The 16,772-nt window shown below is 45.3% G+C and overlaps 2 protein-coding genes across 2 annotated transcripts in view; one reads left to right on the forward strand and one right to left on the reverse strand.

The window, feature by feature from the left end:
- MREG (melanoregulin) overlaps positions 1–13,394 on the reverse strand; it is a 213,802-nt gene extending 200,408 nt beyond the window's left edge. Inside the window, exon 1 of the mRNA XM_073553231.1 lies at positions 12,976–13,394. Within this exon, the coding sequence (XP_073409332.1) occupies positions 12,976–13,042 (67 nt within the window). The 5' untranslated portion in view covers positions 13,043–13,394. The remainder of the gene's footprint in view (positions 1–12,975) is intronic.
- A 3,000-nt stretch (positions 13,395–16,394) lies between these two features.
- The window catches only part of LOC141056741 (putative methyltransferase DDB_G0268948), a 65,030-nt gene continuing 64,652 nt past the window's right edge, over positions 16,395–16,772 (forward strand). The window contains exon 1 of the mRNA XM_073553192.1: positions 16,395–16,544. Coding sequence (XP_073409293.1) covers positions 16,434–16,544 — 111 coding nt within the window. The 5' untranslated portion in view covers positions 16,395–16,433. The remainder of the gene's footprint in view (positions 16,545–16,772) is intronic.

The following is a 16,772-nucleotide window of genomic DNA, read 5'->3' on the forward strand; positions in this document are numbered from 1 at the left end:
GAGCAGCAGGCGTTGACCACAAAAAAGACATCAACAAACTGGAGCAAGTTCAGAAAAGAGCAACCAGAATGGTGACCGGTCTGCAAACCCTGTCTTATGAGGAAAGATTGCAGGATTTGGGATTGTTTAGTTTGCAAAAGAGAAGACTGAGAGGAGACTTAATAGCTGTCTACAAATATCTAAAGGGCTGTCACATTGTAGAAGGATCATCTTTATTCTCATTTGCACAAGGAAAGACTAGAAGCAATGGGATGAAACTGAATGGGAGGAGACACAGATTAGATATTAGAAAAAACTTTTTGACAGTTAGAGTGATCAATGAGTGGAACAAGCTGCCACGAGAAGTGGTGAGTTCTCCTTCAATGGAAGTCTTCAAACAGAGGCTGGACAGACATCTGACTGGGATGATTTAGCAAATCCTGCTTTGAGCAGGGGGTTGGACCAGATGGCCCAGGAGGTCCTTTCCAACTCTACGATTCTATGATTCTATGATTCTACAAGTAAGGTCGGGTTCACATTGGCGTTTGAGTCCGCAGCGTGGTGCTGTGGACTTCTTTCCTTAAATGTGAACCTAGCCTAAGTGATTTGTATACATGCAGCTATGTGCTGACAAGATAGGAGTGGCCTTGTTCAAAGTGTAGTGACCAGCAGATTCTCAGGATGCAGTGACGAGACACGAGACAAGGTATAACTTGTATAATCAACTTTTATGAATTGGAGCCACTAGGGCTATGCTGAACAGGCAGACAGGGGTAAACACAAATCTGTCCTCATAGGGACTCAATAAAATAAACAACACTTTTTCTTAGGAAACTGGGAGTACCCCGGCTAGTCCGGGTGTAGGAAGCAGGAACGTGGCCAATCTATGGTAATTATGGTTATCGTCCATTTATCCTTCCTCGCGTCACTCGGTATCGCAGATGCGGCCGCTTAGAGATCGTTGATGCGGCTGTCTTGACGCCTCGATATCCCAGGAAGGTTTGGGCTCGACAAGCCCCGAAGAAACGATGCCGGTGGGGCGCAACAGGCCCTGAAGAAACTATGCCGGTGGGGCGCAACAGGCCCTGAAGAAACGAAGACGGTGGGGCACAACAGGCCCTGAAGAAACGATGCCGGTGGGGTGCAACAGGCCCTGAAGAAACGAAGTCGGTGGGGCGCAACAGGCCCTGAAGAAACTATGCCGGTGGGGTGCAACAGGCCCTGAAGAAACAATGTCGGTGGGGCGCGGTAAAGATGCAGTTCCCCAAATGACCAGTAGCTGTCCTCTGATAAGGGTGCCTCCACAGCCGGGAAATGGGCCTCTAAGGACGCCTAGGACAAGGTGGTGTCCCCTGAGGCCGGTGATGACAGGGTTGCCGCGGTGGGAGAAGACTGGGGGGCAGTGTCCAGGCCTCTGTGGCCGTTTTACTTGTAGTCACAGCCGTGACCTGAGGTAAGGGATCTGTCTCACAAAGGCGGGGGCGGCGGGCGAGGCTCTCTGTGAACGGGGGCCGGAAGCGGCCTCCGGTAAAAGTCTCTCACGTCTCCCTTGTCGGTGAGTGCGCAGTATCCTCCTCACAGGCTCCTGTCGGTGTCCCTCCAAGTCACCCGGCTTCCTGCCTCCTGTCACACTATCTCCCAACTGCCAACTCAGCTCTCCCCCTGCTCCTTTTATCCTTGCCCCACCCCCTGTTTCCCTGACAACTTCAGTCAAGTCTCTCCCTTTACTGTCCTCCCAGTATCATTGCCTCAGGAACCCTGATGGCGGTCCCCTGGGTACCTGCCCGGTCACTGTTTGGGAGTCCTCCTCCCCACACTCCCCACCCTGAAAGCTCGCCAGTCCTCGGGCAAGGGCCTTAGTCTATTGAGATCAGTCTGTAGGGGTTTCAATGTTCGTTGCCATATGAATTGATCTTCCTCATATTGTTCAGGGGGTTTACCGGCTGTTGACGGCTCGGAGCGTCTAAGTTCAACTGGGGTAGAGTCACCTGGGCTGGTGGACATCGGTGGGCTGATTGGTGCGGGCAGGCTAATTGTGTCAGATGATTCATTACTGAGTGGAGGGCCTCTGTGTCCTGGGAGACAATCTTCGTCGTCGTCCGGGTCCCAACATACGGAAGACGGCTTGGATGTCGACGGGGTAGGCTCCGGTTGCTTCTGGTCGGAGGAAGTACATGGGCGTAACATATTACGATGCACAATAGGAGTGGGCAGTGTTTCATCCTCCTCAGGTTGTATTTCGTACACCGGTCCGCCTGGATGGATACGGCGTAAGACCTGATAAGGACTTTCTTCCCAATGCGGCTCCAGTTTGTTCTGGGGGCATTGATCTAGTACAAGCACCCGGTCCCCGCTTTGGAGGTGAGGAGGTGGGGTTGCATTCTTCCCTGGGTGCTCCCAGTCTCGGAGCTTGGTGTGTACAATTCGGTGAAGAGTTTGCAGCCAGTGGCGATGATTTCGGACCCAAGACGACACTCCAGTCCAGGGCTGAGGCTCTTCGGGGTCTAACTCCACCTCTGTGATCCCTTTACCTTCTCGTCCGATCAACAGGGAATAGGGGGTATAGCCAGTCACTCGATGTACCCTATTGTTATAGACCCAAACTAATTCTGAAACATATTCGGGCCAACGGGCCTTCTTGTCACTCTCCAGAGTGTGCAACATCTGAATCAATGTCCGATTAAATCATTCACAAGCCCCATTCCCTTGCGGGTGATACGGTGTGGTCCGGGATTTGTCAATTCCATAGAGGTGATGTAGTTCTTCCATGACTTTTCCCAAAAAACATGCTCCCTGATCAGAATGTATTCATTGAGGACAGCCGTATACTTGTATAAAGTTTTTACAAATTGCGGAGGCAGCTGACTCTTCGGTCTGATCCCGAGTGGGGGTGACCACAGTGAACTTGGTGAAATGATCTACCATAACGAGACAGTGTTCGTATCCATGAAATGTGGGCCCAATGGTCAGATAATCCACCGTCAGGAGCTCAAGGGGCGCTGAGGTCACAATAGTCTGTGTTGCGGCTCGCTGAGCGGGTGGTTTGGCTAATTCACACAAGCGGCAGGTCCGGCAAATTTCATCCACAACAGCCGGCAAGCGCGGGTGGTAAGCTTTCTGTTGCAGCCATTGCAAAGTTTTTTTTGTTCCAAAATAGGCCCCTTTTTTGTGAGCCTCCCGAGCCAGTACGTGAAGTTGGGCTCCTGGCGTAACCACCTGCCAAACCGTCATCGAGGTTGTTTGTGATGTTATTTTACGATACAATAATCCCTTTCGGATAACCAACCTCTCCCATTGTCGCAGCATAAGCAACAGGTCTTGAGTCAAATTTTGCCATTGAGAGTCAGTGGGTAACTGCCCAGCGGCGACCCATGTCCTGAGAAGGCCAACCTCTTCGTCTTCTTGTTGCTGTTGTATCCACTTATCCCGGGATTGTTCCAGTATGCCCCTTGGGGTCTCAGAGGAAGGTATTTTTTTATTGTCAGTTGTGAGCACGGCAGCAGTGAGAGCGAATGGTATTTCCTCTCCTTCTAATTCTTCGTCTCGATTCTGTCCTGGAGTTGTATGTCAAATCTTGGAGAGGGCGTCGGCATGCACATTCTTGGCCCCTCTTTTGTAGATAATCTTATAATTGTACTTCGCCATCCGGGCCACCCATCACTGTTCCAGAGCCCCCAATTTGGCATTTTCCAAATGAGCCAGCGGGTTGTTGTCAGTTCGCACTACCACCTCGGAGCCCGCTAGGTACTCTGCGAATCTCTCCGTCATAGCCCACACCACTGCGAGGAGCTCGAGCTTAAAAGAGCTGTAATTGTCAGGGTTACGCTCGGAGTCATGGAGTGAGCAACTTCCATATGCGATCACCCTCTCCCGGCCATCCTGAACCTGTGACAACACAGCCCCCTGCCCGTGAAGACTCCCGTCAGTGTGTAAGATGAATGGTTGAGAGAAATCCGCATAAGTCAACACTGGGGTATCCAAGAGCGCAGCCTTGAGGTCTCGGAAGGCCTTTTCCTGAGGGTGTTGCCACTGGATTTTTCGCCCATTGGCCCCAGCGGGAGCACCCTTCAGCAGGTCATGCAGGGCTCGAGCTCGACATGCAAAATTCTTTACGAAGCGACGGTGATATCCGGCTAACCCCAGAAAAGCCCGCACATCTTTCACTGTCTCGGGGGTAGGCCATTCCTGGATAACAGCAACCTTCTCCCGGGATGGCCTCACACCCACTGCCGAAACGACATGACCCAGATATTCAATCTGAGAGCGAAATAGGTGGCATTTCTGAGGCTTCACCTTCAACCCGTACTTTTGCAACTGGCTGAGTACCTGTCCCAACCGCTTCAGGTGGTCCTCGAAGGTGGCGGCATAGGTAGTTCAACGTGGCCTCAAAATTGAGATCTCCCAGACATCGCTCCATCAATCGCTGAAAGGTCCTGGGGGCGTTGGCCAGCCCAAACGGCATCCGATTAAACTCAAACAGTCCCATGGGCAATATGAATGCTGTCTTGGCTCTATCTTCTTCTGACATGGGCACCTGCCAGTACCCACTGGCCAAGTCCAGGGTCGAAAAATATGTTGCCTTCCCCAAGGCAGACAGGGATTCTTCTATGCGGGGCAGTGGGTATGAGTCTTTAATAGTGCAAGCATTCAGTTTATGATAATCCATACAGAATCGTAGTGTACCATCTTTCTTCCGGACCAACATGATTGGAGCCGCCCAGGGGCTTTGACTTTCCCGTATCACCCCTTTTTGCAGCATTTGGGCCAGCAAAGTTTTCACCTCTTGATAGAGTTGTGGCGGAATCTGTCGATATCGTTCCTGGATAGGGGCTGCACTTGCTGAGGGGATTTCATGAGTGATGGCAGTGGTACACCCAAAATTGTCCTCATGACTAGCAAATTCTTCATGGTACTGTCCAAGCAATGTTTTTATCTGTGAGAGTTGGGCTGCAGTTAATCCAGAAAGCTCGGCCCGCATCTGCTCCAAAATATTTCGGCCCTTCTCTTGTGCCGAGACTTCGTGGGCCTGCAAGGTTCGTATTGTTACTTCCAAAGGATCCTCGGGGTGTACTCATAAACCGCAGAAGCTGGCAGCACTTCTTCTAAAGGCCTTACTAGTTTGGCCAGTACAGTCCGTGCTCTCAGAACGGTGTCTCGGTCTTCAAGATTAACGCAGTGTACCAGGGCGGTTCCTTTTTGCACCGTAGCCAGGGAACGGGCCACCAGTATGCCAAGAGGTAAGCGCTCTGAGTGACACGGCTCCACCTGCACCTCCACGCCCTCCAAAGGTATCGGGGCTCGAATTGGCAGGGCCACCACTGTCTGTCCATGAGGTAGCACAAGCAGGGGAGCCGCTGACGCGATGACCTTGCCCAGAGCCTCACCCTCCCGGCAGTCCTGATGCACCCGCGCACCTCGCACCAGCTGCTGGAATACCTGTCCCTGAGCGGTGTGAGAACCCCACTGCTTTAGGATCTTCTGTGTGGGATCATTTAGTAGTAAGTGGCCGAACGCTCGTAAAATATTCATGCCTAGGGTGACGCGGTGCCGTTGATCAACTTCTCCTTGACTTAGCACCACCCCTCTGCGACCAAGGGATTTGCCGCACAACGTCACCTGCATCCACACTACCCCGGCAACCGGGACCGGCAATTGGTTGGCGGCTATTAGCCTAATCATGGCCCCCCACTGGGGTCTTGCTGCCTCCGGGAAGTTTTGTTGAAAGTACGTTGCAGGTATGGTGGTTACCTGTGACCCTGTGTCTACCAGACACCGGATGGCCCGGCCCTCCACTTCTGCCCAAACCACCGGACACTTTGCTACCAAATCTTCGGGACTTCCACCACCCCTAGTTGTGGTTTTTGGCTCCGAGCGGCGTCCCCCCAGCCCGAAGCCCTTTAGTTTAATGGCCGCCGGGGTGGGTATCTCCCACGCCGCAGACACTCTCGGGCAAAGTGGCCTGGTTCTCCACACTCAAGACACCGGGCCTGTATAGGCCAACCACCCCGCGGGGAGCGTGATCCCCAGAAGCCGGGGTTAAAGCTAGGTCGTCCAGTCCCGGTCTCGGTTCTTCTCTTTACTTCGGCCAACTCGCCCTTAATATTTTTCAGTTCTTGCTTCATCTCCTCCACCCACTGAGGCTCCTCGACTACATTCACAGAGGCCTTTCACCATGGGGACCGCCATCCCCTGCTCCTGCTCTCGAGCACGTGCCTGACTTCCCACCTCTGAAAAGTCTATTTGAGGATTCATTCTGATCTGCTCCCACAGTGCCTGTTTGACTAATGGATCTCGCAAACCAGTCACCAGTAAGTCATGTAGGGTAATGTCAACAGGTCCTACCCCTACCCCGTCCTTTCTTTCTATAGCCGTATGCAATTCCTGGAGGACATTCATATACTCTGTGATCGTCTCCCCCTCTACCTGCATCCGACTAAACAAGCGGGTTCTTAACTCTCCCACATTAGTAGGGTCCCCATGGGTCTGTTCTACTATCTGTAACACTTTTTCAAAAGTGTTGCGGTGCCCCGGAGGTTTCAACATCACTGACCTCCGCACCTCCCCATCCAGTGCCATGAGTGCCACCTCGGCTTCCAGATCAGGGGTCATTGGGTGCATCCGAAAGAGCCCCCGCATCCGCTCTGTCCAGCTCCATAACATAGTATGGGAGTCGGAAAATCTAGGCAGGTTGTTCAGCATGGCTCCCAATGAAATGCTGGAGTGGGGACCCTCATTATTAATAGAGTTGACAGCTCCGCCCTGATCGGGGGCACCACTGTCTGCGCTTGGAGACTGCATCCTGCCGACTACGCCAAGTGTAGTGACCAGCAGATTCTCAGGATGCAGTGACGAGACACGAGATAGGGCATAACTTGTATAATCAACTTTTATGAATTGGAGCCACTAGGGCTATGCTGAACAGGCAGACAGGGGTAAACACAAATCTGTCCTCGCAGGGACTCAATAAAATAAACAACACTTTTTCTAAGGAAACTGGGAGTACCCCGGCTAGTCCGGGTGTAGGAAGCAGGAACGTGGCCAAACTATGGTAATTATGGCTATCGTCCACTTATCCTTCCTCGCGTCACTTGGGATCGCAGATGCGGCCGCTTAGAGATCGTTGATGCAGCTGTCTTGACGCCTCGATATCCCAGGAAGGTTTGGGCTCGACAGGCCCTGAAGAAACGATGACGATGGGGCACAACAGGCCCTGAAGAAACGATGCCGGTGGGGCGCAACAGGCCCTGAAGAAACTATGACGGTGGGGCGCAACAGGCCCTGAAGAAACGATGCCGGTGGGGCGCAACAGGCCCTGAAGAAACGATGTCGGTGGGGCGCAACAGGCCCTGAAGAAACGATGTCGGTGGGGCGCAACAGGCCCTGAAGAAACGATGCCGGTGGGGCGCAACAGGCCCTGAAGAAACAATGTCGGTGGAGTGCGGTAATGACACAGTTCCCCAAATGACCAGTAGCTGTCCTCTGATAAGGGTCCATCCACAGCCGGGAAATGGGCCTCTAAGGACGCCTAGGATGAGGTGGTGTCCCCTGAGGCCGGTGATGACAGGGTTGCCGCGGTGGGAGAAGGCTGGGGGGCAGTGTCCAGGCCTCTGTGGCCATTTTACGTGTAGTCACAGCCGCGACCTGAGGTAAGGGATCTGTCTCACAAAGGCGGGGGGCGGCGGGCATGGCTCTCTGTGAACGGGGGCGAGAAGCGGCCTCCGGTAAAAGTCTCTCACATCTCCCTTGTCGGTGAGTGCGCAGTATCCTCCTCACAGGCTCCTGTCGGTGTCCCTCCAAGTCACCCGGCTTCCTGCCTCCTGTCACACTATCTCCCAACTGCCAACTCAGCGCGCCCCCTGCTCCTTTTATCCTTGCCCCGCCCCCTGTTTCCCTGACAACTTCAGTCAAGTCTCTCCCTTTACTGTCCTCCCAATATCGTTCCCTCAGGAACCCTGATGGCTGTCCCCTGGGTACCTGCCCAGTCACTGTCTGGGAGTCCTCCTCCCCACAAATGCAAGTGTATTGACAAGGCCAGATACAGTTTAGTCAGAATGTGTCCGAAAGTATGCAAATTGCATACTTGTGGTCGCATGACCTCCCTCTCTAGGCACTGGAGAATCTTCATAGCATGCAGTGTGCATAATGTGAGGATTTACAAGTCTGCAGTCACATAGTATCTTAAGACCAGACAAACCCTTTAAGTAACAGTATCCCGCTTTCTAAGGAGCAATTAGACTCTACTCTTGGGTGCATAGAGTAATCAGTAACATAAATGCTGCATGCTCACTGAAAGTGGGTGAAATTATCCACAGATGCATAACAGGTCTCCAGAAATCCCCCAGAGACCTACAGCTGTTGGTGGCAGAAACTTTGAGTGCACCCTAAATCTGTTAGGCTTGTTGGAGCGCCATACAATTCCTGGCTGAGGACTGTTCAACTGTAGAAGTTGTACATTATTCTAAGAGGGGAGCCACTCATACACACAGCCTATTTGGTAAGTATGGATTATTTTTAAAATAGGCATAATCCACTTAAAATATAGAAAGGTTCTTATACTAATAAAACAATCACATCTGCTCAGTGACTTCTGTTTGTAATTGCTTAGGTTGGCGCCACACATAGCGCTTACACACATGTCCATGGTTTGCTTCCTGCATGACTTTCCACTGCATCATAGGAAATGCATTGCAAATGGCTTGCTTACTGCTGATAGGCGCTCGAAACCTTGTGGCCATTAAAGGGAATAGTTCAGCAAAGGTTTTTTATTGTAATCTAAGAGCAGCATGATGTAAGGACTGAGACCCTAACTCTAACGATTTATCACTTGCTGGTCTGCATGCTGTCATACTGGACATTGACGGAAACCTGCTAATTAGTGATGAGGGTAAGGTTATTCAGATCAGTTGACTAGGAGGCAAAGGACATCAAGTCCTGTAGTAAAATCTCTAACAGTAAGTAATAAAAAGGTCTTAAAACATTCTATCATTATTCTGGCATATGGCAAATAATTATGCTAATCCTAATTGACCTTAAAACAGGAAAGGTTTATTGTGATTTCATCTCAGATATTGAGAAAAGCATGCATATGTGTCTTTTTATATAGTGTATGTAAACTTCTGGTTTCAACTGTACGAGGCAAGCATCAGACAATGTCCAATAAACCCACACAATTCAAAAGTTCCCAAGGTTGTGTCACTATGAACATTGTCTGTCTGTAAATGTATGACCAGCATTGCTGCTCTGTCATGGTTTGAATGCATTCTGTGTATTTCAAGATGGACTCAAAATATCCATTTTTATGTTCACACTACACCAGCACAACCAATATTAAAAGAAGCACGCCCATCAAAATTGTTATCCTCTTAATACATAGCAACCACCATATTATACAGCACTGTGTACTTACAATTGCTCATTTTGCCTTTCTACCCAGATAATTCTTCTCTTTTTTCAATTAGGTCTATGACATCTCGTGATTAAAAATTGACTAGCTGAATTCCTCTAAGATCTATGTAAAATCAGGAAGTCTCATTTTCCTGTATGAGTTACAGTAAAAGTCCCTGACAGAGGGGAGTAGGAGCAGTTTGGTCAGGAGTTGAAGAGGGGAATGATTCATGCAGGGAAAAGAGAATTCCTGTTTTGACAAAGAGCAGAGAAAAAAATTAACTGGGTAGAAAGGGAAAATGAACAATTGTAAGTACACAGTTCTATATATATTTATAACTGCAATATATTAAATATTATATTCTTTAAAGGCCTCAGCTCTTGCCTGAGCACTATAGCCTCTGTTAAATAGCTGACAGATGTGCTAGGAGTTGGGCACCAATCTGACATCGATAACATATATTACAGATAGAATATCAATATTATAAGACTGGAAAACATCATTTTAGTAGGGGGTTTGTGTCTTGTAGAAAATTCTATCAATTTCACTGGCGTTTCAGCAGTGTCAGCACTCAGTCTCCCAGGGCTCCCGTGTTGTTGTTGTGACACGTGACGCCAACACTCACTCAGCACTAGCATCACCGTCTGCACCTCCTGTCGAATTGAGCAGGAAGAGGAAATCAGAGATCAGCTGCAGCCTGGACTTCCGCTTCATGTTTGATGTGCCCGAAGGTGGAGACAGTGACCCTAGCACTGATTGGGCGCCGACGTCACGTGTCACAACAACAGCACCACCGAACCCTGAAGCCGCAAGTGCCGACACCGTGGAAACAGTGCCGGCATGGGAGGTATAAATATGCTTTTTTATATTATGTGGGGCCAAACATTTGGATCATGAAAGGGTTGTTCTAGTAGTGGATATCCCTTTGAAAGAGTAACAAAACTTTTGGATAATTATTTCTATTTTAACTCTCTGCAGATTGTTGTGGTACTTTTCCTGAGATCCGCATTGATCACTCAGAAAACCTCTTAGAAGTGTGCAGCTCAGAAGGCTGGAGCACTCAACTCTTGAAAGAGAGCTTGCCCAGAACAGATTCAGTAACCTTGACTTTGTACTGAATCTGTACAAGCTCTCAGCTGGGAGCTGGTCACTCTTGCTTCCTCAGCTGCACACTTCTTTTGAGCAAGCCATGGAGATCTCAGAAACCAGACATTCACCAAACTGCACAGAATTAAAGGGCCTACAACTTATTAAAAATAATCTAAACGTTTAGTTACTCTTTAAAGTGGATAAGTCACCTGATTACACAAAACAAGCTGCATATATTATTAAATATATAGCACTCTTAGGTCTGTTGAGGCTGGTATGTTTACTTTGAAGATCAATATCATAATGGCTGTATAATTTTGATATTAAAGACAATTTATCACCAGTCCAAAAATGGAAACTTTTTCTTTCTTATTCTTACTGTTCCCAAGTATGTAGTTTTTTGTTTTCTAAATCTGCCATACATTTCTAAAGATATAAGTCCTTTTTTTAGTGCCACTTCGAATTTTTATAGTCCTTACAAAGAGGCGGTGCTTCTAGGATTCTCTGGGGGCATGTCTTTAGGCTGATTTACATCACCCTTTGTGCCATGCCCCCATAAATGTTAGCTTTAGTTAAAATGCCCATATCTCTAGAATTATATGGTGAATTTTAAGAAAACAAAAATATCATTAGGGTTACAGTGAGACTTAAGAAAGAGCAAAAACTAACTAGTCACTTTTGACCAAATGACAGGCCCTGTTTAAAGATAAACATTTTTATGAGTCCAGGAAAGGAGAGAGCTCATAAGTCCCAGTGTATTCCATCTCCACCCACTCAGTACGCCTGACAGCTGCAGCTTATACTGAGCAGAGGGAGATCTCAGCAGCAGGGAGACGGGTAAATGAAAAGACGGGAGGAAGTAGAATCAAACTTTCACAATGGTTCATAAAGGATTATACAGCCATTCTTAGATGAAATTTAAAAGTAATCACCGCATCCTAATCAGGTCTAAGATCTATATAGTAATATATTACATTTTTACTGTGAAATCTGGTGGCCCATCTACAGTACTTTAAAACCTTACAATAAAGTACAACTGTTTATTTGCCTGATATTTTATTTATACACTGCATTTCATCGTCTAAGATCCTATGCATTGAAGAAATACAGTTACCATGGGGACAATATAGTCACAGCTATCACACTGGGTGTTCCAGCATCGCAGGAGCATGTGATCTATAGCATCGCTCTGCCTAATTGGAGCGCTGACTGCTTGGCACAGCTATCCACTGCAGAATCAGTGGAAAGAAGTAGCAACAGAAATACTGCGGAATTTCACACATTTTGCAGTAGCCCTGCAGACACTAAAGTGAAAATTACAGCATTGAGTACTTTTCTTTATTTTATATATTGTATTGTTCTCCTCTAATGTGTGGATCGAGATGCCATAATAACTCCGACCATCATGCTCATATGTGTTTTTTTTTTTTTTTTAATTAACAAGTCTATTAGTCTGGAAATCACTGTTATTACCTAGCTGCATCATTCTCTAGCAACAGCAGCCTGCGCCCTGCTGCTTTACACCTTCCCTCTACCGCTTCCCCTCTCTGTAGAGTAACATCTGCTAACACAGCTGCGTCTAGTGCTACCATCTATCACATTCACACAATGTATAATTATTCATTTTACTATCCAGTCATTGCTACATGCTGCTTCAGCCTCTATTTTTTTTTTGCTCCCTCTAGACATCAGGTCTATATTTACCTCCTACGTCATTACATACGTCTGTTCTGACCCCTTCGACAATACACGTCTGCAGTCACCCATATATGGCGCCCAACGCTTGCACTATTTATCTTCAAACTTATTTTTAAAATTATTTAATATAGATATCTCCATGTCATGTAGAAAGGAAATCCATTAATCTGACATTTCTAGAGGTCATTCATCTCATTGTCACATTGCCTACATTCTATTCACTTGTAAAGTCAAACATTGAGTCAATCTGACGAGGATACACTTTAGATACAATGTTAGCAGTTCATGCAACATATACAACCTATCGCTGCCTCATTTGCATCATCAACCAGTTACCTTCTTCCAATTACTAAGAATAGTTCACTTTTTGTTTGTGCTAGTCCAGAATTAAAATCATCCTAATTAATAAGATAGAATTTAACTGGTGCTAAGATAATTGCACAACAGATACAACGACATTGACAATAATCCGTTCTGATGTGACATTCATTGTCAAAGAAATTTGCTGAACCGGCCTTAATGAGAATTGCAAAAACAAAGGCAGAACAGATTATATTCTCTACTGATTTAACCTCCATGTCTAATATTGTAGAGGTTTCTAGTTATAGAATCGAATTCTACAGTATATTACTTTATGAAAATGACATAGGATAAATACAACTAGACATATACTTTCCTACAGTGCTATACATATAAGGCAAGTGCGCACAAGCACTGTCTAAAGATGATGTATATGGAGGCATAAAATATACCTTCACATAGATAGATAGAGCAATAGATAGATAGATAGATAGATAGATGTACTTGCACAGTCCTACCGGTACCTTTTGTCTTTAGATTTGATCCTTGTTTCTGCAAAGCAGAATTTTCTGCATTTTGAGGATCCCTCATTTTCTGCAATCGAAGGTTGTGCTGAAATCACTTGATGCTCAATGATTGCCTGCAAAACTGCACAGGCAGCAGCTGAACCAACACAGGTGGGGAGAGGGAGCGAGCAGGGAAATATGTGGTGGTCCATCCACTCCTCATATATTGCAGCTGGTACATCCTGACTGCAAACCTAGGTCCTATGCTATGGGTTGTTCTTAATTAATTCATTTATTAGGGCAAGTGTCATTTAAAAATTGCTTTCTGTAAAGCTCTATGTGTTCATCATATATTCAAATGGTCGGACCTTCTAAATTATACATGTAAATAAATCACAGACTAGGGGTAAATGGAGCTCAGAAATGGAAGCTCAGTGTTTGAAGTTGGTCATGCAACTGAGGGAAGGATTGTCATAATAAATCTCCTGGCATAACACTATGTTTTTCATGTTTCTAGTATTATCCAACTATACACATTACATTAATTAAAAAAAATATTCAGCATAACCAGCAGTTATAAATAAACTCTTTGTAACCCCAAAATGGAAAATTAACTTAAAAAAACATCAGGATTTTCTGCCACAAAAAAAGGCATGCATGTAAAAGAGTGTTCATGCAGATTAGTTCCTTGCCTTTTTTGTAGAAATACGTTTTTGCTGTTTTAGAGAAAGCCATAGTTGAAATTATATGCTAATGAGTTCCAAGTGCAGTGGGCGGGCACTGCACTTACAGTTCTCCTGCCTCTCTTCCTTTTCCCCATCCTGTTGCTTGACTTGTGCTTTGTGTGAGTGACTGACAGATCTATGAAACATGAGTGATCTGACAGGGACTTGAGGCTGGTAAAGGATGGGAATAAAGAGAGGGTACAGAAGAACTGTAACTGCAGTGTCCACTCCACGGCACTTGTAACTCATTGCCATATAATTTCAACTATGGATTTCTGTAAAACAGCAAAACAGATTGTTACAAGAAATGTGAGGATTTAATTAGCATGAGAGACCCATTATATTTTCATGCTATTAGTTTGCATATCAAATCGTGATAATTGGTTCTCTTTAAATAACCTTAAAGGGCACTAGTCATAAATAAAAAAATGCTATTAACCTACAGATATGGGGATAATCTGCATGTTAATAGTGTTCTGAACCTGCACTGTGCCAGCACTTAGAGTTCATTTTCTCCTTGCAGCGGGAGCCTATTTATCCCGATAGCGGTTTGTGTTTCAGTAAAAAGGGTCCCGGGCCCAGTATTGGCTGACAGCCGGCCCTAATGCTGAGTCGTAGTCAGTCATTTTCGGAATGCAGCTACAGCTACCACTCTTTATGCACAGAAGGTAACTGAACCTGCGCTAGCGCTGTCCCTGTTACTGAAACCCAATGATGTTGGGAGGAATAAAGCTAATTTCCTCCTGGCAGCTGGAGCCTAAGTGCTAGCGCAGGGCAAGTTCAGAACGCTATTAACCTACAAAAAGAAATCCAGCAACCTCAGAAAATTGAAGAAAAAAATGGGAAAATGAAAACATCACATTTAATTGTACAATTAAAAACAGGTAAGTGCATTCAAAAACAAATGAAAAAGGGGATAGACATTGGGTCTATGAACTAGGCAGCTCTTATTCCCAACCAGAAGGAGGAAAAGAGTATTGGGTGGTAATAAAATACAAAAGTCTTGGTCAAATAAACCATCAATGAATAATAATAACTGAAAATGAATAAGTTATGCGTACATCAAAAACAGACAGCTTAATGATGCCTAAGAACGAATTATCATACAGGAACGATAAATATCTTTGTACCATGTTAGCAATATTTAGAATTGAAAGTCCTCAGTGGTTGATACCTTTCAATGGCTAACTGAAAAGATGGTAACAAATGCGAAAGCTCAAAAGTAATTTGTTACCATCTTTTCAGTTAGCCGTTAAAAGGTATCAACCACTCAGGACTCTCAATTCTAAATATTTTTTTTTAAGAATGAATTAGGAATTTTGATTAGAAGACAAAAAAAGATTATTAATGAAACAGAATATACAGTAAAAATTTGTCAATAAATTTTTATTACCTAAAATACCTAATAGAACCACCCACTCCCCTAGCACAGGTTTTCCCAAGTCCAGTCCTCAAGGCACACCAACAGGTCATGTTTTCAGGATTTCTTTAGTATTGCCCAGGTGATAATTGCATCACCTGTACAATACAAGGGAAATCCTGAAAACATGACCTGTTGGTGGGCCTGGAGGACTGGAGGTGGGGAACCCTGCCCTAGCAGACCAAATGTTATGGGAAATATCTATTTAATTCCTTCCAGAATAGGCGATTTTTCATTTTTGCATTTCATTTTTTTCTTACCTTTCTTCTAAGAGCCATACCTTTTTCATCTGTCCATCTATATAACCATATGAGGGCTTGGTTTTTATGGACCAGTTGTAGCTGCACTGTTGATTTGACGTCAATTTCAAGGAGGCAGTACTGGTCTCTGCTTTTCCTGTGCTTCATATTATTGCCTTACAATGCAGATTGACAGTGCGCTCTCTTATCGGCTCGCCACTTCTCAACATAGCCGGTGAGGGAGCGCACTGTCAGAATATTGCAAAGTGACATGATTCTAATGAACATATGTCAAAATTGACAACCGACGGTCGCTCAGTAGTGCAAGGAGTAGCTTAGCGGCTGAAAGAGTCATCACTGATGATGCTTTGTTTCACAAGGTGGGGTAGAAGCTGCAGTAGTATCCGCAGACTCTGCCTCCTAATGATGTATCATTTGAGATTCCCATCATGCTCTTTGGGTACTTAAGCGAAGTGTCATGAATTAGGAAGTAAGTAAAGAAAAAGCAGTTTGAGTAATGAGGGAAGGGTAGAGAATTTTTAGCTAAAGTAAATTAAAAAAGAAATTAGATTAATGGATTACGTAGACATTTAGGATTAAAATAAATGTTAATTTTGGACCACCCCTTTAACTGTAACTTCTTTTTCTCAATCTTCTGCTATACCCCTTGTGGCCAGAGAAGCTGGAACTGCTAATATAAAAACCTAGTCCACTTGGTTGCATGGGCATAACCCTTATAGAAATTAACCTTCCAACACTCCTTATACTAGACCATGCCTGACATTAACCCTTTTCCCTCCTAGTCATCTCTGCAATCACCATACTCCCTAGTTAAACTGTGTTTATCTACTCAATTTATAAGAAAGGAAACTGATGAACCTTGATATACATTTTCTCATGCATGTTTTTATTGCTTGTAATTATTCTACTTTCCATAATGCATTCTATTTCTAACAATAGATAAATAAATACAAAGCAATGTTTTGAAATAGTTAAAAAGGGGTAAACATTTCTACAATGCATAATGTATCTATTCCATTCACAGATTTTTACATCAGGACTAACCAAAAACCAAAGCAAGCACAGATCATCATGGCAGTCCACTTGTTCAAGAAGATGGATTTTTCATTAAAATATCAAAAGCATATGATTCCAATCTCCAATGAACTCATCAATGTCGTTTTATCCTACGTGAAAGGAAAAGTAAGTATAAAAAGAAGTTATGCTATTGAGTGAAGAATTCCAATACTATTTGTATGTAATGTCAGTTCTCCTGACAAGTCTGCAATTTTACAGACTTGCATTTCCCATAAAATAATTCTGGAACATCTTTTCCTTGAACTCTAAACGGTGCCATTTGCTTATTACTCATTCTAGAAATATCTAACAATGGCTAATTTCACAGATCCGACATTCATGTTCTTAGCACTG

The sequence above is a fragment of the Dendrobates tinctorius genome, unplaced genomic scaffold (assembly GCF_039654945.1).
Source record: "Dendrobates tinctorius isolate UK_male_01 unplaced genomic scaffold, ASM3965494v1 ptg000199l, whole genome shotgun sequence".
NCBI classification, from domain to species: domain Eukaryota; kingdom Metazoa; phylum Chordata; class Amphibia; order Anura; family Dendrobatidae; genus Dendrobates; species Dendrobates tinctorius.